The sequence below is a fragment of the Talpa occidentalis genome, unplaced genomic scaffold (assembly GCF_014898055.3).
Source record: "Talpa occidentalis isolate TD23 unplaced genomic scaffold, MPIMG_talOcc4v2.1, whole genome shotgun sequence".
Classification (NCBI taxonomy): Eukaryota; Metazoa; Chordata; class Mammalia; order Eulipotyphla; family Talpidae; genus Talpa; species Talpa occidentalis.
Genome location: NW_026555331.1, coordinates 115,221,984 through 115,246,712, shown reverse-complemented (window position 1 = coordinate 115,246,712; position 24,729 = coordinate 115,221,984). Strand labels below are relative to the sequence as shown.

Here is a 24,729-nt window from a genome sequence, read left to right as displayed (position 1 = left end):
TTTTATACTTTACAAATTCAGTGTCAATGTATTTCTTAAATTGATTTTATCTACTGGGGAGCTTATTGTCAATATATTCAAATTAAGAAAATAACCCCAGATTTTAGCTATTGTTAACATGAGAAATTTCTGTAGTCAAAATCAACTAATGATTATCCAATGAAAAGAAAAAAAATCAATCATGTCAAATAAAAAGGGCCTCCCTTTTTATTTTTTCTTCTGGTAAATGTTATACCAATATTTAAAAAAATACAAGCATTATTCTTTCTACAGTGGAGAACAATTTAAAAGCTTATACAATGAAAGAAATGGTCCTTATGTAAATGTAAATTTCTCATTCTTGCATTTGTTATCTGTCTCAATGGTTGGTGATAACGCTTCTTTACAGAAAATGTATTTCAAATTCCTTTGAAGTCAGTGAAGTCACTTTCTCAAAGTGTGGTTTTAGTCTGTTGTTTGTTGTTTACAGGAAAAATCACTAAACCTATTTAAGACTGGCTTTACTGGTCCTGATGTAAAAGCAATCTTTTGATCATTTATTTATGACTAAATGCTTCTTTAAAAGACATCATTGCAGAATAAAATATTTAAACACTCTAACAGACAGATCTTCAGTAAAGCAATACAAATTTACATTGAAAAGATTAGATGTTAGTGAATATTATCTAACTTCAATCAATACAAGACAGTTCACTGGGACTGCAAATAAACTCTAAATATTGTTTTTGCTATGCATAAAAATTTTCTAATAACCAATTCAACTAGAAAGCTAAATTATATCAGTTGTTAGTCATTTTAATCACGTGGTGGTGATTTTGTTATCATGTGTAAGGAATCATTTTGCTTCACAGGAAATTTCTTTTCTTCTCCCCTCACCCCCATTGTAGACTAAAAGCCAAACACCAATTGCACCTCTATTTCTAAAGCCCTTCCCCAACACCCTTGTATCCCATAATACACAAATCTGTATTTAAATACTAAGTTGGTGGATTCTACTCCTCAAGGCTATTTACAACCTGCTTCCTAGCCTCTTCTGTTGTGTCTGCTATTGAGTGAACATCTCATTAACAAAATCCAGTATTTACAAGACAAAAATAACATCTCTAAGTTAGAGTGTGCTTCTGCACTGTTTTCAGATGTGGTAAGCATGACATTAATTAGAGGTATTTAGAATCTCCTATCAGTTTTGCAATAAATTTTTTTCAGGTGCATTTTAAGAGTTAGTGAAGACCAAGGATCTCTGCCAAATGACTTTAATGTTTGTTTGTTTTTCTTTTTCTCTCATTTTTGTTAACAAAAGAATCCGAAAAGGTGACCTACCTTTATGTGACAGGCGCAACCTGGGGTGCGTGGTATCGGCTGCGTGAGCTCCAGTCCAAAGCTCCAGGACGCAACCCCACAGGAGCAAGGTGATCACCTGCCCGGCCGGTGCCATGCCGCCGCCGTGCTCACCGTGCAAGTCCTCCGAGCCTCACTTCAAGGCGGTCTGAGTTTTACTTAGGACTCCCCTCCAGGGGCAGCGTGCGAGAGGCTTTGTCAGAAATCGAATGCCTTGTCATCAGAAAGCACAATTCCAAAGTGCCATTTGTCAGGCAGCACTTGGCTATGCAAAACCTTTCTTTCCTCAGGACAGTTGTTTGCAAGTAAGGAGCAAGAGGACATTCCAAGGAGTGAGTCTTCAGAGCCAGGTCCTGTCTAAAGCTCCCTTCAGTAACTATGCCGGTAGATTCGGAAGAAACTGTATTTTTTCAGTCACTTCTGCTAAAGGTTCATTCAGAAAAAAAACAACCACCCCAGCACACGCACTACCACCTTCACCCGTACAGCTCTTCTCCTCTGACTGTTAAAGTCTCTTGCGCTGACTTGCCAAACAGCTAGTTTTAATTCACCTTTCACCTTGCTAATTAAAAACAAGAAGTGCCATTCCCTCCAGGAGTTGCAGGATCCACCCAGCAGGGATGCCTTTCTGTCAGCGTGCTGTTTACAGGGAAAGTTCAGGCAGGGCTGAGCTGCTTGGTCGCTGTTTCTAGGAAGTGTTTCTGGTCCACGTGCCCTGCTCCCCCCAGCCCTGCCAATATAACTGGTCCCACGTCACTCAGCGCGGCGAGAATCGAGGCTTGATGGGAAGCGGGGGTCTGGCGGGGGAGAATGATATATAATAGGCTGATTATTTAAGAATGTGTTACAGAAAGGGATGTACTGTCAGGAAGGGTTTTAATGCTCACACATCAAGATTGAACCTTGAATAAATAGAAATTCACTGAAAATTATTTATTACCATCCAGTACCAAAATTGATATTTTCAATGTTTCCTCTTAGAGTTTCTTTTTACTTTTTTATTTATTTCATATTAGAACTCTTGTAAGGAAAACTTGTTTCAGGAGCCTGAAAAAAAATGTCATCTGTGATTTTTTCATAGATGTGTTTAACAAACTATTTTATGAAGGCAAATTCTTCAAATTTATTAAAAGCAAAATCTTTTTTTGAAAGCAAGTCATAAAATTACACCTCAATTTTAAGAATAATTACATTTTGAAGCAATGTTCCTGTAGGTAAATAACTGCGGTAGAGATCCTCTACCCAGATTCTAGCAGAGCAGATATTTAAAAGCTCCGGATGTGAAATACCTTAGGATTCAACTGCTATGTACTTTCAGAGTTTATTTTCCAAGACACTATGTTTGTGTAAATAAGGCAACACAATAGGTCAACTTTGCAGTCTACTTTCAATCAATCTCAAAAACTAAACCAAACAGTTTGTAGCTGTTGACATGGAAATGAATGGTATTTTAAGATACCAATAAATTTGAACAGATATTTGATTTAATAGTTGAGAGTTAAATGGTGAACAAGTGAATTCAACTATTTTATATTTTGAATGGTAACAACTGAGGACACTTTTTGAGAACTGTGTTTCTCAAATAATTTTAGTATAACAAAAATATAAAAAGATACTACCCTGATATTTTACATTATATATAACCAAATATAGAATCAGGCATTCACTATCCATTTTCCTCAGCAAGATATGTTCTATTACAAGCACAGTATATTTAGCAAAATGTAAATGTCACCAGATTTTATAAATAATTAGATTTCTAAGGTCTACAAAAGATAACAAACTCTAAACATTATTTAACAGTAAAGCAACATGAAGTATTTAGAGACTTTTAACCTGGGGTGGTCTCTGTAGGCACTTGCATATTTTAAAAGCCAGTCTGATGAGCTACAGGCCTAATCATTGCTCTAAATATGAAGTACTGTACTTCTGGAATCCTTTTTTACTTTCTTTCAGAGTTGAAGAAACTAGAAAGTAAATAGCAGCTTTTATAGGTGTTATCTAAGTGTAAAATTCCAGGAAAAGTAAATGTGTTGAATATAACTTTTATTACAAATTATGGCTATTCTCATACAACTGAAATTCTACTTAAGATTGTACAGTGCCTATTCTCATCTATGGAACTGAAACCTAAGACATTACAAGCATTTTGTTTGGATACTAAATTCACACCATTAAATGACTGGGAGGGAATAGATGTTCTGATGCCAGTTATATATATGCAAGCTACTTACTGCTATTAATCTTCAGTTTTACTACTTACATTTCAGATTAGGTTAGGGCAGTTTGTAGTACATACCATAATAGTTGAGTTCCTTTGGCTCTTCAAAATGCTTTTGTTTATCCTCAGTCATCATTGTCATTGCTTATTTTCTTTAATTCTTTCACATGTCCTTCTACCTCCTGGTAACCTATGGAAAATATACAGCTGATGTCTTTTTTTAAAAAAAGGCTATTGAAACTACTAAATATCCAGAACTATCCATAGTCTCAGTTACCCCATGTGGCTTTAGCCAACAGCAATGGAATAAAGATTCTTTGGGGCCAAATTGGCCATTCACATCATAAAATACAATCAGAAGAATCCTCAGGTGCAGTGTCACCATATAACTTACCATATGAACAAAATATTTTTTGAGAATAAAAGGGGTTTTATTAATAATCACATACAAATCAAGAACAGTATAGACAAATCAGAACATCAGAGTCATCCAGTTTGGAAGAGATTTCCAAGTACCTTTGGGAAACAACAGATTGGGGGAAAAAAATTAAAAGCACTGACATATCACCAACAGTGGTAACAACTTTGGTCAATTGAGCATTGGATCTAGTAGCAATAACTGTTGATGTTATTTTGTTCGATTTGAGAGGAGTTAGACTACCAGTTAGAGTAATATTAGACAATAGGGAAAACTAGAGAAGAAAGGAAATGGCAATTCTGAAGGGACTGCCTGTCAAATAAAATGTCTCATTTCAAATTCTTCTCCCCTGTTGCTAGTATCATAACACGGTAGTTAGAAAAAGGGGGGTGGGAGTGGACTGAGTAATCATCAGGAGTTGCAGGATCCCCAATGGTGAATTTTATCATTGATTCCACTGCTTTCCACAGTGGAAGAGCGACTAGTCTTTAAAACTATCCTCCCCAGATGTGGTGAAAAAGTAACTCTTATACATTGCTGGTGGGAGTGCAAACTGGTCCAACCACTATGGAAAGCTGTATGGATGTTCCTCAATCTACTGAAAATGGAGCTACCATATGACAGAGCAATTCCACTCCTACGGATATACCCAAAGGGCACAAAAACATTGATTCAAAAGAATACTTGTACCCCTATGTTTTTGCAGCCCTATTTGCAATAGGTAAAACCTGGAAACAACCCAAATGCCTGAAAATAGATGACTGGATCAAGAAGATGTGGTATATATACACAATGGAATATTATTCAGCAATCAAAAAAAGATAAACTAATGTCATTCGCAGCAACACAAATGGAGCTAGAAAGAATTAAGGAATTATGCTCAGTGAAATAAATCAGAAGGAAAAAGAAAAATATAGGATGGTTTCACTTACAGGAGGAATATAGGGGAACTAAATAAGCCATCAAAGGAAAAAATTAATAATAATACAAAACACAACACAACAAAACAAAAACAAACGGATAATTATAAACCAGAGACATCCTGCAGGGGAAGAGGCGGGAGAGGGATTAGATGGGGTCGGGAGAAGGACAGGGGACAGGTGATGGTGAACTGGTGAACTGGTGAAGAAAATTCTATGGGGACTACATCTGAGGGGGGGAAGCAAACATTTTTTAAAAATGTACAATGATACAAAATTTATATAAATTAAAAAAAAAGCTATCCTTCCCAGAATATGGTTTAGGCTATCCGCTGCAGCTGATAGTAAAATAGCAAATTCTTGCACCTTATCTCTTATTCTCAGTTTGCCCAGAGATGTATATTTCAAAATTTAAGTTTTACAGTGGTCCTTTGGCTCAGTGTTGTTCAAACATTAAACATCTGCTTGCCACTTTCGTCATTTTTACCATAATAGCATAGTATCTGCAATTAAACTTTAATTTAAATTCAAATAAAATGAAATCATTACCTCATAGGCTTGATGAGTTGCTTATTTATTTCAAATACATGTGAAAATAAGCAAAAATTATAAAATTTTATCTTTGTACTACTTAAAATTATCTCACAAACTATGGGAGAGAGTACTTACTAACACCCTCAAAAATAACCATTTGTTTCTTTCCTTTCTGTTCAGAAAGATACAAGATATACATGGGAGTTTACACTTCCCAGTTCCTTGGCATTTAGGAAATTTTGGACTAATTCTGGCCAAATAAAGATGAGCAAAAGTGATGTGTGTTACTTCTGGGCTGAGGCAGTGAAATACTCCTAAGCAATTCTGTGTCTCTTAAGTCCTTTCAGTACATTTACATGGCTTGCATTGAATCATGAGATGGAAGAATCTTGGATTAATGAATCAACAAATTGGGGACAGCTGACTTTTTATGAGCAGGAACTAAACATGATATATTAAGCTGCTTATTTTTTTAAAGATTTATTTATTTATGCATACAGGAACTGGGGTGTAGACCAGAGGTGCGTGGGGTGTGGGGATGAGAGGATTCACCAGAGAGAGTAGGGAGCAGAACAAGCAGATCCACTGAAATACACTGCTGAGGGGAGCGGTGGGCGAGACAGGAGAGGTCTGCTGCCCCATGTGGGCTGCAGTGGCTGGCCATATCTTGACAGTGCTGTCTTTAACCCCTGTACCACCTGGGAGGCCCTGCTTGATTTATTTTTTACCACAGCATAGCACAGCCTCTCCTGACTAAAAGTACACACCTTATCTTTTGTGCTTTGGTAAACATGCTCTTAGACAAATACATAGCATGAACAAGTTACTGACACTGAATTCCTTCCTATCACTAAAACTTACTTCAGAAGAAGTTACTAATATAGCTAATGAGAGATGTGGATATTTGGGGGCTAAGGAAGGCATAAAGTGACTCCATATCTGACTTTTATTTTTTAAAGATTTATTTTATTTATTTATTCATACAAGAACTGGGGTATAGGCCAGAGGTGCAGGGAGGTAAGATGATTCACCAGAGACAGAGTGGGGAGCAGAACAGGCAGATCTGTTGAAATGCACTGCTGAGGGGAGCAGCAGGTGAGACAGGAGAGTTCTGCTGAACCATGTGGGTTAGCTCCCTGCCTGGGGATGGAACTCAGGTGTTAATGGTGATGGTGCTGAGGCTTAACCCCTAGGCCACCAGGGGGGACCACCTACTATTGCTTTTAGTGCCACCACCGCTACTACTGAGTTTTACAGACAAAGAATGATGATACTTGTTTTGGCAGTCTGTCCCTGTTTCATTTCACAGAATCTGTGAGGGTTCCAGAAGTCTGGGTTGACTGTTTCCCACGTTCAGTGACTCAAGGTGAGGAAACATAGGCAACTAAATTACTCCCGGTTTGAATGTTATTGAAAACAGTTGTAAATTATGTCATTCCAAAAGAATGGCACCCCATCAATCAGTACCTCTAACATCCAATCCAATCATGTTTCTGACTTATACTAGGTTTATTCTCATTTTCCCTTAGATCCTTGGCAATAAAGATAAGCAAAAACATTTTGAATCAGGTATTAGTCTTAATTGACTTTTATCAAAGAATTGTGACATTTCTCATGTCGAGAAAATGAAATTATTATATGTGTCAGTAATGCTCAAGAGTCTTCATTTTGTACATTCTAAGAGATTTCCTTATATCCTTCCTTATGGTCTATAGAGAATTCCTAAAAACAGGCAGAACTCCAATCACTTGTTTAAAAAAAAAAATAACAGAAACTTTTAAAATGTAATTTGTCAAATTCTGGGTTTCTTTTAACATATTTATGAGATGTTGGTGACATTAACAGTTAATTGTTTATAGTACATAATTAGTATCCTTGGTACATAGCACAATACTTCAAACCAATTCCACTTTAATGGAATGAAAGTGATGACTGTTGTTAATTTGTTGTTTTCTACATTCCAAGAATTGTGCACGGCATTATATATATATATTTATATATAATCCAATTCAACCCAAATAACAGTCCTAAGCAATAGATGCCAAAAATCACCACTTACACATAAGAAGAATCTGGGACACAGACAATAAGTAATTCACCTGAGGTAAAATAATAGTAAGCTACAGAGCCACCATAAACTGCAGTAAAGAAGCGATCTATCCACAGGTTTCTAAAATCTCATTCTAGAATTTAAGCCACCTGAATTTTTTGTCTTCTTGGCAAGAAGTGACTGAATTTTTTTAAGGGTAGTTTCTGGATTGTTTACTTCTAAAAAAAAAGGACAGAAAAGAAAAGAAAGAAAGGTGAGAATTCAAAGTGATATTTTAAACTTTTCTGTTCTTTATTTCAAGGTTTCAATTCTCTTGCATTTTTTTCTGTCATCTGTAATGATTAACTACCACTTCTAAAGCCATATCCAAACCAGTTGGCACAGAGTGATTAATTCCAAAAATATCGATTGTATGATATTTATAATACATTCTAAAAATATTTTCTTTCTGTGAATTATTTGCATCATTTCTTTAGTGGTTTATGCTGTCTTGACAGAGGGTGAATAGCCAATATGTAAACATAAAGTGCAGAAAACAATTATATCCCATTATGAAAGAAGAAGGATTAAGAAAGCGAGTGCAATTATTCATTAGTCAGTGGGCAAGAAAGTAAGAAAAAGGCCAAACACTTTAAATATTTTATAGTATCTTCAACTGTCACAGTTGGCAGATGGAAATAAAATTTTATACATCACATAAAGCTGCCATCAACTCAATGAATATACCTGTTTCACATTAAAATAAATGGAAACAAATAGTAACTTTAAAGTTATGAAGACTCTGACAGAAAATCAAAATATTAAAAATAAATCATATTTTGGCTATGAAAGTGAATTTTCAAGTTCAAAGGAATCACAATGACTAAAGAAAAAAATCTGGCAGAAGTCCTCTGAAGCCTCTTTTCCCCCAAGCACTTCCTTTCCTTAACATCATTCCAAATAACCATCCATGAAAGAGAGAAAATAATATATATTAAAAAAATAATGTTGTTGAACTTACTGGTTAAGTCCCAAGGATGATATGAGAACTCTAAACTCACTAGTTTGTGTCACCTTTTATGTGATTTTACTGTAATTTCCACAAATGATACACAAAACAGAATTTCAGGTACCATGCCTTTTAATTTTAATTTGTTATTTCAACTATTGGGATTGTTTTTGATGGGCAGTATGAGTGGTTATTTTGCATTACTAGGTAGTTCTGTTTTATGTTCCAGTACATAACACTAGCACCCTATGGAGGCCAAGACTGGTACTACATGTTTTCAATTGTAAGTGAAACATCACAATCCTATTCATCCTCACAATTATTTTTTTTATTACAAAATAAAGGTGTGCTTTAATCACTGATAATAACAAAACATTATATTTTGAGCACAGCCACTTTTCATGGCTAATAGAATCAATCCTGCCAGATAAGGGGGAAATTCAAATGTTATTTAAAGAATATTTAAGATTTAAAAAAAAAAAAAAAGAATATTTAAGATTTAAGCCTATTAAGATTTCTGTTCAGGAAATATTTCTTAACATAAGACTTTGAATTCTGAAAAGATGACTATACTGTTTCAGAAACCAAGGTAAAAAATAGGAAAATATATCTTGTGATATGTGTTGTTTAAAATTTGGCAAACTTAGTTGATAATTTGATAGCTTGGAGAACACAAAATTTAATCATCCCTGATTTCAAGATTACTGTGTCTCATACTTATGGCACCAGTAATACTACTATTACATGGAATAACGGTATGATTTCTATGTCTTCTTTAATAACCACATGCTTATAACATGTGATACATAATGCAAAAAATAGTATCAGATAATATAAACTACTCTAATTCCCAATATCACTCCAACTGCTTGCCAAAAATTTAAAAGGAAAACAATGTTTTTACCCAGAGATGTAACAGAAAGAACATGTCAAGTTGGATTTCACTTTGTATTAGACAGGACTAAAAAATTAGCATGTTAACAAGGATAAACTGGTGTATGTACCTAGAGCTATGACTAAAATTAATTGCAAGAAAATTTTAATAAATTGCTTAATGATCTGAAGGTGGATCACTTATCATTGTAAGATATAAAAATGGAATTTCCATAAAAACTGTAACTTTGAATGAAATTTTAATAGCTAAGCATGAAAAGCTAATTGGTTTGTCGTGTTCCTACAGTTAGATTGATAAGCTTTATCCAAGACTAAAATAGGAGAATATACAATGTGTGTTGGAAAAAGAGGTAACAACTGAATTAAAGATTTCCTGAGTGACATAAGTTTAAAATTAAAAAGTCTAGTTTCAGTCATTTCCCATGAGGCATTGAAAACATACACTTACAGCATTATAAACATAGACTTTCATCTATTTCTTACAATTAACTGATTTTAAAAAGCTGCTAACTTACTTAAATTTCCAGAATACTGTTTCCTACATTTTTAACTAAAATGTTAGTATCTATGTAGAATGAGAATAATTCAAATGTATTTTCCCTATTCTGAATAAGAAGTAATGTTTTCCCTAAAATTTTCTGTTATTCCCATTATTCAGTTCACAATTCCTTATATCAATTTAGTTCTTTTCCATAGGACAATCCCCAAACACATACAAAATTGTAGTAATATTGCCCATCTTAATATTTTCTCCAACTCTACTTATCTTTCAGCTAGATAACTATTTTCTGAGTTCCAGTTTATAGTTAAATTTCCTTCAAAATATTGTTCATACTGTCTTTATTTGTTTGCCTCTCGTTTTCTCTTGAATTCACTCTTAGTTTGAATAAGGTTTTGTTGCAAGTGCTAGAGCCCAAAACAATACGGTTTTAATATGACACTTGACTTCTCCTCCTCTAAAAATAGTCTGGGTTTGGGATACTCAAAAGGTCTATCTCACAATCCATGCTCTAGTTATTACATCCTTTTTGCAGTCAGCAACAATTAAGAATTAATGCCCTATGCTTTAAAGGAAACTTTCTAGAAACACTTATGTTAGTAACCTCTAAATTTTTGAGTACCACAGGATTCAGAACAACACCCTCATTTTCTATTTGTATTCTACTGTAGGTTTGCCATGAGTCGAATGGGGTAAGTGGAACTACTTTTCCCACAATTCTTTTTCTTGTCTATTTCCAGTTAGGTTAAACCAAAACGTAAACCTGGGAGATTTGGAGGGGAGATGGGAAATAGCAGACATTATGTAATACAAGTTCCCTTTAATTTGCAACTGCAACTACTGACTTCCCAGGAAGTTTCCATGTTTTCTAACTCATAGACTAGTTATATATAATGTTTAACTCCATGACTAAGAGTCTCGGCTTCTGTGCGACACCCATATCATCAAGGTCAGAGGCAACAACTGTTGACACAGGTTTCAGTCTGTTACTGGGTTCAAGTTTATATTTGCGTATTTCAGCTTGTTATTCTTCTCCCACTTTGCATCCTTCTTTTCTGACTACTGCCCTGACTTTTATCATCCAACATGAAGACAAAGCTTTCCAGAGATTTATTAACCAGCTTCCACAGGTATGTAAGTATAAGGTTAAGTACCTCTAACAAATATGTATATACGCACACACATCTCCTAGTTGTAATTCCCTGAAGTAACCCTCATTGATTACACCCTCTAGTCATTTCATTTAACTCTTTATAACATCTATGTACCGAGAATCCCAAATTTATATTAACAAACCCAACTCACAGGGTTTTTTTTTTTTTTTTTTTTTAAGATTTATTTATTTATACATACAAGCACTGGGTACAGTCAGAAGCGCGGGAGAGTGAGAAAATTCACCAGAGCCAGAGCGGGGAGCAGAGCAGGCAGAAGGACCGAAGTACACTGCTGAGGGGAGCAGCGGGCGGCATGAGAGTTCTGCGCGCCATGTGGGACCCTCCTCTGGTGGCCAGGGAGTAGCTGGGGATCGAACCAGCGGCAGGGAGGCTTCGGGCAGCTTCGCAACCCAGCGCTCAACCGCTGCGCCACCGAGGAGGCCCTACTCACAGATTTTTTACATCCAATTGCCTTCTAAATATTTCCACTTGCATGTTTAATACACATCTTTTCCTTAACATGTTCAATGTACAACTTTTACTTTAACTGTCCTCTACCCCAAAAATCTGTAAACCTATTTCCTCCATCTCAGTGAAAAGAAATGTCTAGGTCCCTTCCCACTAATGCTTTTCTTCTCCTTATGAAATGAATTAGAATGAAAGCCAAATCCTTATAGTGATCTATGAGGTCTTTTTGATCTAGTTGATACATCTTCTACCTTCTTCTCCCTTAGCCCACAGGAGTTACATTAATTTTTTGACAGTTCTCAACCTGGCTATTTACACTTCTGGTTCAGGACCTTTGTTTTCACTTGCTATCTCCTCTACCTAAAAATTCCTGCCCTCATAAATTCATTTCTTATATCATAATAACTAAGATTTAAGCCAAAAAGTTAAAAAGTTAAGACAGAATTACTAAAAATAAAAAGGTTGCACAGTGTTAAATTATGATACTAAGTACTTTTTTTAATGTTTTAACAAATGCCTGTGAAGATGCTTTTAAATGAAGAATTTTTTCAGACCAGTATTTAGAGTTAAAAGGTATGTTTTGAATCCTGCTTTAATACTATGTAGTTGGGTGCCCTTAATCAAAATATTACCTCTTTCTGAGCATTATTTTCTAACATCTGCAATGAAGATTATATTGAATAATAAGCAAGCTTAAAATATTTTGAAATTGATATTATTATACTCAAAAGCTCTACTTAGAAACATTTCTGTAATTTTCTGCATTAACATTTTAAAATATTTAAATAAATTCTATTTCAATTAGAGGGTATCAAAAGATAGGCATGAAATCTACGAATATGTTAGTTTCTTTTTTTATTTCCACCATTTGAACAATGGGTTAAAGTATTTTTTTTTCTCTTAAGAACTAGCTCTTATCAGACACTTCTAGAAATAACATCATAAGAAGGGTAACTGTTTTTCTTTTTTTTTTCAATATTTAAATAAGCTGATGCTGTGTCATTCCTAATGTTCCACATATTCAGAAGAATTGCTGTAGATATGGAATGTGTCCTGTGTGCTGTTGAAAAATGGAGGTAATATGGAACTCAATATCTCTCTATTCCAACTATTCCAACTAATGAAATAAATGACCTTTGCAAAAGACAATGTAGTCTCCAGAATAAAGAAAAAACTAATACCTTACAATCAATATCAGAGTGGTCTTTACCACATTTTCAACAATATCAAGATTTTTTTAACAAGGTCAGAATTTAAATACATATGAAATGCTTTTGAAAATTATAAACAACTAAGTTTGTAGAGCAAAATATTTTATAAAATCTGTAACTTAGAGCAATTATATTTTAAACATTTCTTTATTTTAAGATTTATTTATTTATCCATATAAGAACTGGGGTATAGGCCAGAGGTGTGTGTGGGGGCGGTGAGAGGATTCACCAGAGACAGAGTGGGGAACAGAATAGGCAGATTAACTGAAATACACTGCTGAGGGGAGCAGCGGGAGAGAGAGGAGAGGTCTGCAGCACCATGTGGGTAGCTCCCTGGCTGGGAAGTCAACTTGTGCTGTAGTGGCTTAAGCCAGCTTCATAGGTTGCGTCTTAACCCCATGCGCCACCAGGGAGGCCCTTAAACATTTCTTTGTAAAATGGACTCACTAAGACTTTTTAAAGGAAACATTCACTGGGCCTCTCTGGTAGTGTAAGGGTTAAGATGTAACCTAGGAAGCAATCCTCAGCCTCTGCAGTATGAATTCGATTCCCAGCCAGCCACATGGCAGCAACCCACATGGCATAGCAGACCTTTCCTGACTCGCCCACTGCTCCCCTCAGCAGTGTACTTCAGTCAATTTGCCTGTTCTGTTACCCGCTCTGTCTCTGGTGAATCCTCTCACCCCCTGCACCTCTGGCCTGTGCCCCAGCTCTTGTATGCATAAATAAATAAATCTTAAAAAAAAAAACTTGAAAAAAAAATAAAGGAAATATTCATTACCTACATGTTGATAACATTACTTACCATGTTGGTAAATAGTATTTATTCTGATCAACCTCATAGTCCTTACTGGGTATATATGTATATACTCAATGTACTTGTTTACTCATTACTGAAAAATTAAATAAACAAAAGGAAATATATCAAATAGTCAATTTAAACTTAGGTTACACTTTTTTATTATCAGAAATTAATAATTAAACAGAAATCTTTGGGGCTGTATTCACTATTTTGAATACAGTAATTATTTTATGAGTTTGGTATCCTGCTTTTTGAAAGTTCAAGTTATACCTTCACTTTTACAAAAGACTTACATTAGTACCTGCTTCTCACTAGAAGAAACCCAAAGAGAATTTTCACTTTTAGATGAAGGGTAAAAGGCAAAAATAGCACTCAGCATTTGTGGAGGATTCAACTTGTCCCAAAGGCAGCAACCTCTGGGAGCAGGGAGAGTGGCAACACCAAGCTCTTGACTCGGCAACTGCCTTGTACAGGCTTGTATTTATCATGTCACTCCTGCTTTCACTGTGTGTTAGTGTTATTTTAGGTTTTATGTGGTTTTTTTGGGGTATGCTTTTTGAGTTATTTTGGGTCCAGGAACACTCAACATTGTTTTCCATATAATTTTATAATTTATACCATATTAGTTTATGAAAGATTTCATTGGATAGAGAAAATCTGAATGTACATATGCCAAAACTTACTGCATCTTCTGTATGTGTAATAGCCTCAATGTCACTTATACCTCAATAAAACATTTTAAAAATCAAAATCAAAATACTAGGTATAAAGTTTTGAACTTACAAAATGTTAGTCAAGAGAGCCCAGTATAGGCTCTGTTCTGAATGTAAATAATAAGATGATCATCTAAATCTGTATTTGGTACTAATGTACACACCTTACATAATGAAAATTTTGTCTAAAAAGTAGTATTTTATTCCTTTTAGCAGTAATCAAAACCTTGTATTTTTTTAAATGAAACTACAAATTTCATCTCTTGCTTCCCCCGATAGGACATGGTGTCTTTCCAACCCCTCTAGTCTAGAGCTATGGTGACAGTGGGCATAGACTGCATCAGGCTCAAAATTCATACTGCTCAAAGGCAATTACTCATTTCTCCTTTAAAAGAGCCCTGAATACCATTTGCACTCTCTCTGCTTGATGCTGTTCACAATCTCTTCATTACCCGCAATCTTTCATCAAATACAGTGGCACCTATCTCATGCCATTATAAAAGATTTCAGTATTCAAATGCTTGACTTACCAACAACATTTTCAGTTTCCTTGATATCACCAATGATAAACTTCTCCCTAAGCTTCAACCTCATGGTTACTGCTTGGATATGCATAATATAAAATCTCTCTATTTCTAAAAGTATGTATTCTGTAACTATCCTCTGAGCAAACATCCCTCTATCCTAGGTTTAATCTCTTAGTCATTATATTCCTAAAATTCAGGGACAAAATATCAAGTATTCTAGGTTTTACACTCATAGGGTCACTGTTGCAACTATTCAAATCTGTCATTGTAGTACAAAAATATCTATAGAATTTTTTGAACAAATAGGCATGGCTGTTTTAGAAATATAAAATATTTTGGGGGCCTACCTGATGGCTAAAGGGGTTAAGTCTTAGCACTGTGAAGCTGTTGGCGGCCACTGCATTGCAAGTTATATCCCCGGCGAGGGAGCTAACCCACACAGCTCAGCCGACCTCTCCTGTTTTGCCCACTGGTCCTCTCAGCAGTCTATTTCTGTCAATCTACCTGTTCTGCTCCCCACTCTGTCTCTCACCCCCCACACCTCTGGCCTGTACCCCAGTTCTTGTATGCATAAATAAATCTTTAAAAATATTTTTAAAAATTTATGGTGACTGAAGTTTAAATTATAAATTTTACATATGTCAGATATTAATATACCTTTGATATTTCTTCAACCATTTAACAACATAAAAAACTTTTAGATGCAGGGTGTACAGAAACATGGCGAAACTTGGTCTCTGGGCGCCAGTGTCTAATCCCTGCTATATTGTAAGGCCTGTTAGAGTACTGATTTTTTGGTTTTCTTCTATCTTATCAACTCTCTCCTATCTCTACTTTCCTCTTTATTCTATTTTGATTCTAAGATTGCTCCATTTTAATAACGGTATAACCTAAATTCTTTTTATCCTTCAACCATCTGGCAAAACCTCAATCTTGAATTAAACTCATTACCCATTTCTCCATGACCCAAAGAAGTTAGACACTGTTGCAAAAAATACGGCAGGGAAAAAAGGATGTTCCACTAAAGATACAAACACAAACTCAACCAAGCTTTCTATACTCCCTTTATTGCTAACTAAGCTCAGGGTCCCCTCTTCTCAGCACTTTTTTCTCAAATGTATAATTGGCCTTTCCCACAGGTCTCTCCTTAGTCATAGCAAATATCTATTTTACAGAAAGTTCTAGAAACTTACTGAACATAGCCTTTCCTTCTGACTGGTTAAAATTAGATCCTTCATCTGCCATCAGTCTTTCCAACTGCACCCTGAACTATTTCCTTCAACCTCTTACGAACTTCACATCAATCACTTGCTCCTACTCTCTCTCTCTTTCAATAAACTTAAAACAATTGTTTAAATGTGCCGAAGTTTTTCCATTGTAAAAAGAACAGTAATAGTCCTTCAAAAACCCCAACTGCCTTATCTCCTCATCATCCTCTTTCTATTATATAATTTTTAGGATACTTTTTACTCTTCATCTTTCTTTTCAAATTTCTACTTACATATCAAGAACATTTTCTTTTCTTTTCATGATTGCCCTATTTATTCCTTTATTATTAAATTCATGTTTACTATGACTGCAAGTGTTTGAGACTAAACTTATTATATTTGCAATTCTTTTTACTTTTCAAATATTTCACTACTTTTGCATAAAAAGACACAATAAGGTAGATTTTTATGCTTTATGTCAGCCATCAAATTAAAGTTTGCAAGATAAAAAGAGTTTTTACACATCTAATGATTGGGAAAAATCAAGAGTATTGTATGCTAAATTATTATTACATTCAGATTTCAATGTTTACAAATTATTATGGTATGAAGTATTACTGAAACACAGTCACAATACAGTTGTTTACATATTATCTATGGCTGCTTTGCACCATAACTGCAGAATCAAGTAGTTACAACTAAATAAATGGCCTAAATAGATAAACTCAATAAAATAAATAGACTAAACGGCCAACAAAGACTGAAATATTTATTATTCGGCCATTTATAGAATATTTGTGGACTCTTGATCAAGATCTTAGCTTCTCAAATTTTTATAGGTATAAATCACAATGAGGATCTTCAAATACAGATTTTGATTTTGGCTCCTAAACTCTGCATTTCAATTAAGTTCCAGGTTATGTCAATGCTGTTAATCCACAAACCACACACTAAGTATTGAGACTTTGAATTACCACACCAACGTAATATACATAATGTAACAGTAATTAAAAATAAGCATGTCATTTCCAGGGCTTTTTCCAGTGTTTGTGTATAGGAAGATGTGTATAATCTCAGATCACCCTTTTTTTGAAAATCAGTAATAATGGATGCAGACAGATTTTAAGTTCGGGTACAGAAAATGTGTAATAAACAACATAGTGGCAGAGCACTGATATGCAGTAAATTTTTGTGGAAAATTTATAAATGTCCTAATACACAGAAGTATTTAATATAATGACATATACCAGCAGATTATTTTCTAATACAATAATTCATGAATAAAAGAATTAAATGCTACATTCCTACAAAGATATTGAAATTTTGAATTCTAACATATAGTAATAACTGTGCATATTAAATCTATAATTATAATTATTATAGGTTATAATTACTCAGTTCTTTTCCCTTTTTGAGAACATTATTTAAAGTATAAAGAAAATAGCCCTAGTGAATTATTTTAAGTCCTAACTATACAACATAGGAGTAGCTTTAAGTCTTTTTTTCTCACCATTGATAGAAGAACAAAGTAGGCCATTGTGTTGGAAGAGTTTTCCCAGGGAGGAACTAAGGGGTTATAAGTTCTGCTGTATGCAGTGCTCTCTGTTTGGATTCTCCCCCCTTTTTAAATTGCTTCCTTTCCCCTTAGGCTGGTATAGTAAGGATGAGCTTGTGATTACCTCTTCTTGGGAGGTCCCTTTGTCCTAGTAAGATTTAGCAAAACCAAAGAAAGGAGGTCTACAGTCAGCAGGCTTACAGCAGCTCTTTAAATTGTAGCAAGAAGTACTCTTACTCAGGTCAAGATGTCTAACCTCTTGTTAACAAGGAAGGATGCTCTACGAAACATGACAGGAAAAAGACCTTTACCTCTGATTCCAGACTAGACCTTAACATAGAGAGAGTGGCATTCCCAGAGTATTTTAAGATTAAAGCTCTGATAATACAAACAAATAAACACATGAATAAAATTTACACTTCCATAGACACTGTAGTTTTATTCCTGAAAAACTTGGTATATTTAAAAACATACCCCAGGGCCTCCCTGGTGGTGCGAGGGGTTAAGATACAACCTATGAAGCTGTCAGCAGCCACTGCAGCACAGAGTTTGATCCCAGCTCAGGGAGCTACCCACATGGTGCAGCAGACCTCTCCTGTCTAGCCCGCTGCTCCCCACAGCAGTGTATTTCAGTTGGTCTGCCTGTTCTGTTCCCTACTCTGTCTCTGGTGAATCCTCTCACCCCCCACACCTCTGGCCGACCTGTACTCCAGTTCTTGCATGCATAAATAAATAAGTCTTTAAAAAATAAACAAAAATAAAAACATACCCCAGATACTTTACTGTTTATATGTAAAACAGAATGAGATTCTAGATTCAGATAGCTATAAATAAATGTTTCAATTATATGAATGTTAAGCAAGATATTTCAAAATTATGTAAGAGGTTTTTTTTGGGTGCCAAACTGTTCTTGTATCTCAGCGTAGCTGTCGTCCCTGGCTGTCAGCCCCTGAAGGATGACTGTGTCCCCCAATTACTGTGAAAACCAAAAATTGGCCCCACAAATCTGAAATATCCCCTGGTGGTGAGTATGCAGGTGTGTATGTATACATATATATAAAGAACCTACGCTATTTGTAAATAATACACTGAGGCTTCAGGATACATTAACTTAACTCTTCCAGCAATGAGCTACTTACATTACATGTGTTGTCGTTTTTGGAGTCTGTGGGTCTGGAGTGCAGGGTCCTTAGGTTCACTCTGGGAAAGGTTTCACCAGAGCTCCCCTTTCAGTGGCACACAGCGAGTTTTGTAGGCGAGTTTCTCCACAAGACAGAGAAATTAGTTATATTTAAAAGCAGTATTATTAGGGAAAGGGACAGAAGGATGAAGGACACTTGCATAGACACAAGCGGGTAGGAAGAGCTGCCCCGAAAGGGACAGGTTTGCTGAGAGAGCCCTGTGTGGTTGCAGGCAGGCGGGCGGCCTTGAGGAGAGCTGCCTCCTCTAGGGAGGTCAGTGAGAAGAAGATCTGGCATGGTACAGGAAGGCTGCTGCCCTGCAGAAGGAGAGAGTTGGTGAAAAGAGGGACCTGCATAGTCACATGCGGGCAGGGGGATCACTGCTCCAGCCTGTGCAGAGATTGCACGGATATAGTCTTCTGCTTGGGAGGGGCTCACTCTGTATGAGCTGATTTTGGATAACCATGAAGAATCTGAAAGGGACTGGAGATTCCACAATGGGCTTAATCTCCAAATCTTTACCTTTGGAATGGAGCTCTGATACCTGCTAGGATTTTATGCTTTGTAATCTAGGTGTAGGTGCCTAAGGATCTTGGTTTCCATAGCTGTGTCAATGGCTATGCTAATCTCTTCTACCCCCACCTCCTAGTGTGAGCCACAGTTTTCTGGTCTTGTGGCCACCTCCTTTTCAGTTTTTTCCTACTCCTGTCCTCCATCAATGTGTCCTTTTCAAATAACTTCAAAAGCACAAAAATATAGATTCTGAGATTCTCATACATTCAATGTACTCCAATCTATTGATAGAGACTGGAGGCCTCATTTCTGGGACTGCAGGAAACGGCATCTGTGAACTCCTTCAGGCACTTCCTGAAACATCTGAAGCTGCAGCCACCCCACCAAGGAGAGGCCGCATCATCCCAGAGGCCCTGGGCAAATCCCACCTTTGAGGAGTCAACCAAAGTAGAAAATGCCTCAAAACTGAAGGAAGGAGGTGAAAGCAGAAAACTGTGAAAATGCCTTGCGTGTCCACAGAAAGACCACAGAGCATGCAGTGGCATCTGTCTCTAAAGGAGCTATGCCCTGCAAGGCAACACAAAATCCCCGAGTACTGTGGCCTTCCCACAGACCTGCCCCAGTCCCACAGCCAAGCTTCCAACAAGAACATGAGGCCGCAGCCTGCCACAAAAAGGCCTGGGAGCTGATTCCAGACAACAAGAAAGATTATGAGAAATAAACTTTGAGTCTCAAGACAGTGGACAGAAGCTGAGAGCAGACAAAGCACTGCAGCTGTGTCCTGACTGGCGCCCTGGCAGCCCAAGCTGCAGGAGCTTAGGGTGAAAACTCAACAGTGTTCCCCCTACATCTGTACCAGCTCCACAGTTCATGTGGCCCAGTGGCTACAACCCCTGAGGGACTTTTCATTGCAGCCCATCAGAGAAGGACCTGGGCTGATTGCATCCAAGGGAGGCAGCAGTCTCCTCTGCAGATGCCAGAGCCAAACCCCAAGTTGGTGCCTCACTGCGAAAGCCAGACTGGAAGTCGGACTCCCAGTGCCTGCGTGGCTGAACTGCAGGGAGGTCCACACTCTTGTGCCAGTGCCAGAGTGCCCTTCCCAGTCCACTAGAGGCTTGTCAAGGCTTGGTATATTCTGACATTGGACAGCCCAAAAGAGAAGTTTGGCCTGTATCTCTCTCTTTCACTTGCTCGGTTGGGGGGTGGGGTGTGTGTGTGTGTGGTGGGGGGTGGGGTGTGTGTGTGTGAGAGAGAGAGAGAGAGAGAGAGAGAGAGAGAGAAAGAGAGAGAGAGTTATTTGATATCACTTTAATACCATTAACATGGTGGGCCTCCCTGGTGGTGCAAAGGGTTAAGCGTAGCACTTTGAAGCTGTCTGCAGCCTCCCCATCCCAGGCAACTACCCACATGGCACAGCAGATCTCTCCTGTCTCACCACTGCTCCCCTCAGTAATATATTTTGGTCAATCTGCCTGTTCTGTTCCCCATTCTGTCTCTGGTGAATTCTCTCCCATCACCCCAAACCCCGCACCTCTGGCCTGTACCCCAGTTCTTGTATGCATAAATAAATCTTTAAAAAATATACCATGAACATGGGTCCTATTAAATTAATTTCAGGGATTTTTATAAGCATCTCAGTAGTTGCTGCCTATCTCATTCTGAGTTCAGTTAACAGTCACTTTTCTTCATTCATTAATTCATTCAAAATCTACCAAGCACATATCTGTACCTAGAACAATGAATAGCATTTTCTTAATCTGGGTTAGCGCTTAAAAAGAACAGAATTATCTGATTATGTTTTTATGGAATGAAATTGAGCATTTTTTTCCTTTAATGAGTATGATCTAATTCTATAAATCTATCATTTTGCAGTTTATTTCCACTAGTTCTATGAAAATTGTAAGCTTCACAAACAAATTGTTACACACAGGAAAATAATTCACTTACTATTGGTATCTGATCTTATTTCTTTAAGTTTTAAATATATTTCTCTTTGAAGGTCCGGTTTAAATTTCTACTATCAGACACCTGAATGGGTAGCCTAAAATACTGATTATACTTTCCTTTATAGAATATTTTATTTTCTGGGAAATAAGCCAGACTCTGATGTAACTCATCTCTAACACTTTTAGCTTTGAATACCTTATATATATTGCCTTGGAAGATCTTCCACAGTGATAAATAAATTCTTCCTAAATGAGTTGATTTCCATTTAAATATATCTACTAACAATCCTCTATATGATGAATTTAGAAGAATTTCAATACCTTTTTTCCAGTCCTAAATTGTCACCAAAGACTTTTTTCAAAAACTACCATTCTTATTGTGTTAAAGTTTACCTTCTTTTTCCTCCACATTAAAGTGTGCTTTAAATCAGAAAAATCCCAGTACAAGAGTAGTTTCTAAACTCTCAGAGTTGGAGTAACTTCTCCAAAAGTTTAGAAACTCCAAGAGTTTAGAAACTCTTGGAGAAGTTGAAGTAACTTCTTTCCCTTTTGTAATTTAAGGTGGGGCTCCCAAGTTGCTTCATTATTCTAAAAACAGGGCACAGATTCTTTCTTTCTTATTTTTTTTTTTTTTGTTTTTTGTTTTTCTAAGGCAGAAGTCACTTCAATAATTTTAAGAGTACTATAAATGACTACGTTTCACAACCTGGAAACCAATGAAGTTCTTACAGCTTTGGAAATGGAAACAGCTGGACTGGTTAAGTTGTGGTGATTCACTCTGAGTCACAGGCCCACACCCAAATGGAAAATGCAAACCCTGGAGCTTTGGGGGATCCCTAGAGCCTGGGATCCACTTTGGGACCTTATCATTGTATCTGATCTATCTTGGTTTCAGAGAATATTTCCAGTTCCTCTTTTTCTTATAGTTCCCTATCCTTTTTATTAAAATTTATAGGGTTATTTATATTTTCAATAAGTACTGGTGAGTATGAGTAATTGCAGAACAAATCTAAGATATGCCCAGTACACACCTAACATGACACAACCCCAGAGAAAACAGCAACCTGCCCATACCTTCCTTTACTCTGGAAAATTGGAGAAGTCCTCAGGGGCAGCAAAACTTCATACCTAACATTTAATGAAATTCCATATAGAGGATATAAATACTACTTCCCAGTTGACTTAACCCATTTTTAAATAAAAACAATAACTCACAATGACCACTATTTACTCTGGCCAGGAACTCTGCAAAACAATCTATCTGTTTGAGTTCCATTAACATGCTACAAATCTCTCTGTGACTGTGACCTAGACATTGCTATTCTTATGGTCATGCAGCTGGTAATTGGTGGAGCCAAAAGGTAAACACAAGATCTTTGTCTCCAGAGCTCAAGCTTTTACCAATTATGATGTTTAAAATCAATTGTACTTTTCCCCCTGAATAATTTAAATTTTAAGAAAGAAGAAGCATAATTACTATAGAAGAGTCACAGTTCATATAACAAACATATCTTAAGCAAAAACTATATTCATGCATTTTCCAGTAATCAAAGAATTCAGCAGTGAATAAAACAGACGACTGACCTAATGAACCTTATTTTCTCTCAGGGAAAAAGGGGCTAAATGGAAAAAAAAGAAAAAAAAAAGAAAAAAAAAAGAAAAATCAGGAAAGGGAAGTGGATTCTGGAGATGTCAAAACTTAAATCCTGTGGTTAGTAAGTATCTCCTGAGAAGGTGGTAATTAAAGACCTGAAGAGGGCGAGGAAATAGGTTCTTCTCCATTGTCACTTCTACATAACCTTCAGAAGAAATAACATTCCTAGTTCAAAGACCCTGAGGCACCAAGGGGCACTGATGAGAAGACCCAGCAATAGGAAGGAGAGAGGTTGGATAGAGAAATGAGAGATCATGAGACAGAAGGTGAGTTTCTACTCTGAAAACAGAAGTTATTATACTTTAAGCAGAGGAAGGGCAGAGGGACATAATCTTTATGTTTTTAAACTCTGGCTTTTCTATTGTGAATGAACGAGAGCAGGAGGGAAGGAAGAGTGAGAAGGAGGAATGATCATCTAGAGAGCCCTGTTAGGAGTCTATAATTTGGAAACAGGTGATATTTGTTTGAACAGAGAGTACGAGGGCTGGGGAGGGTGATGCTTTGTATTCTGGACATATTTTGTTGGTGGAACTGTCAAGACTGCCAATTAACTGGATAGGGTATGAGATAAATAGCTAAGTTAGGATTGAAAATCTAGCTAGAAGAATGGAGATTTAGAAAGTGGTAAATGTAGCAGATATAGGTATTTTGCTAAATAGTGGGATGAAGAAAAATATAGGGGGACCAGAAGAAAAATGATGGCAGTGATTGGCCATAGAATATAATTAGGCTAAAGAAGAATGACATAGTGAAGGTAGGCTGGGAGGGACAGTGTGGAGATGGTAGGATCAAGCACTGTAGGCCCTAGTGAGGCTGTAGGAGACAGTAATGAGGGGTGATCTATTTAAACAACATACACTATGGCTCTCTCAAGTCAAAAGGTGGTACAGCGGTTGAGCGCTGGGTTGCAAAGCTGCCCGCAGCCTCTGCAGTGCCGGTTTGATCCCCGGCTGCTCCCCGGCCACAGGAGGAGGGTTCCACATGGCACGCAGACCTCTCCTGCTGCCCGCTGCTCCCCTCAGCAGTGTACTTCGTCAGTCTGCCTGTTCTACTCTCCCATCTGGCCCTGGTGAATTCTCTCACCCTCCCGCGCTTCTGACTGTACCCAGTGCTTGTATGTATGTATGTATGTATGTATGTATAAATAAATAAATAAATAAATAAATAAATAAATAAATAAATATTTTTTAAAAAATCTTCTTAAAACATGTCCTAGCCAGAGTCCCTAATGGAGGCCAAGTCCTTGGTCTCTCATTTATTCTATTTCCATCTTGGTGTTAAATAACCTAAATATCTTAAAGGATTAAGGACTGAATGGTTTTCTAATTATCTAAAAATTAATTCTCCAACATTTAATATTTGAATACTTTAAGATAACATTTGGCTATTTGGGATGTATTTGAGAATTCCTGCACTCAAGTAGATTGTCTCATATTAGCTATCCAAACATACTTTTGGGCCAATCATACTACATTATAAAAGGATTAAAAAGGAAATCAAATGCATTAGTATAGCGATTTAAAGGTTCATTATACATTCCATTCATTTTTTTTTTAAACTAGTGGAACACACATTCAGAATTTTAAATTTCAATGTTAATCTAATTGTTCTACATCTGTAACACTGTTTTACAAATTTCACTTAATTCTTAAAAATAGGGAGGGAGGGCCTCCCCGGTGGCGCAGCGGTTGAGCGCTGGGTTGCGAAGCTGCCCGCGGCCTCTACGGCGCTGGTTCGATCCCCGGCTGTTCCCCGGCCACCGGAGGAGGATCCCACATGGTGCGCAGACCTCTTCTGCCGCCCGCTGCTCCCCTCAGCAGTGTACTTCAGTCTTTCTGCCTGCTCTGCTCCCCACTCTGGCTCTGGTGAATTCTCTCACCCTCCCGCGCTTCTGACTGTACCCAGTGCATGTATAAACAAAACAAACAAAACAAA

At 36.8% G+C, this 24,729-nt stretch overlaps 1 protein-coding gene across 4 annotated transcripts in view; it reads right to left on the bottom strand.

The window, feature by feature from the left end:
- SEMA3E (semaphorin 3E) overlaps positions 1-24,729 on the bottom strand; it is a 391,299-nt gene that overhangs the window by 208,916 nt on the left and 157,654 nt on the right. For all 4 annotated transcript variants that reach the window (XM_054692488.1, XM_037510801.2, XM_054692490.1 and 1 more), the window contains 2 exons: positions 3,638-3,749; positions 1,321-2,135 (listed from right to left, as the gene is read on the bottom strand). In XM_054692488.1, coding sequence (XP_054548463.1) covers positions 1,321-1,435 — 115 coding nt within the window. In that variant the 5' untranslated portion in view covers positions 1,436-2,135; positions 3,638-3,749. The remainder of the gene's footprint in view (positions 1-1,320; positions 2,136-3,637; positions 3,750-24,729) is intronic.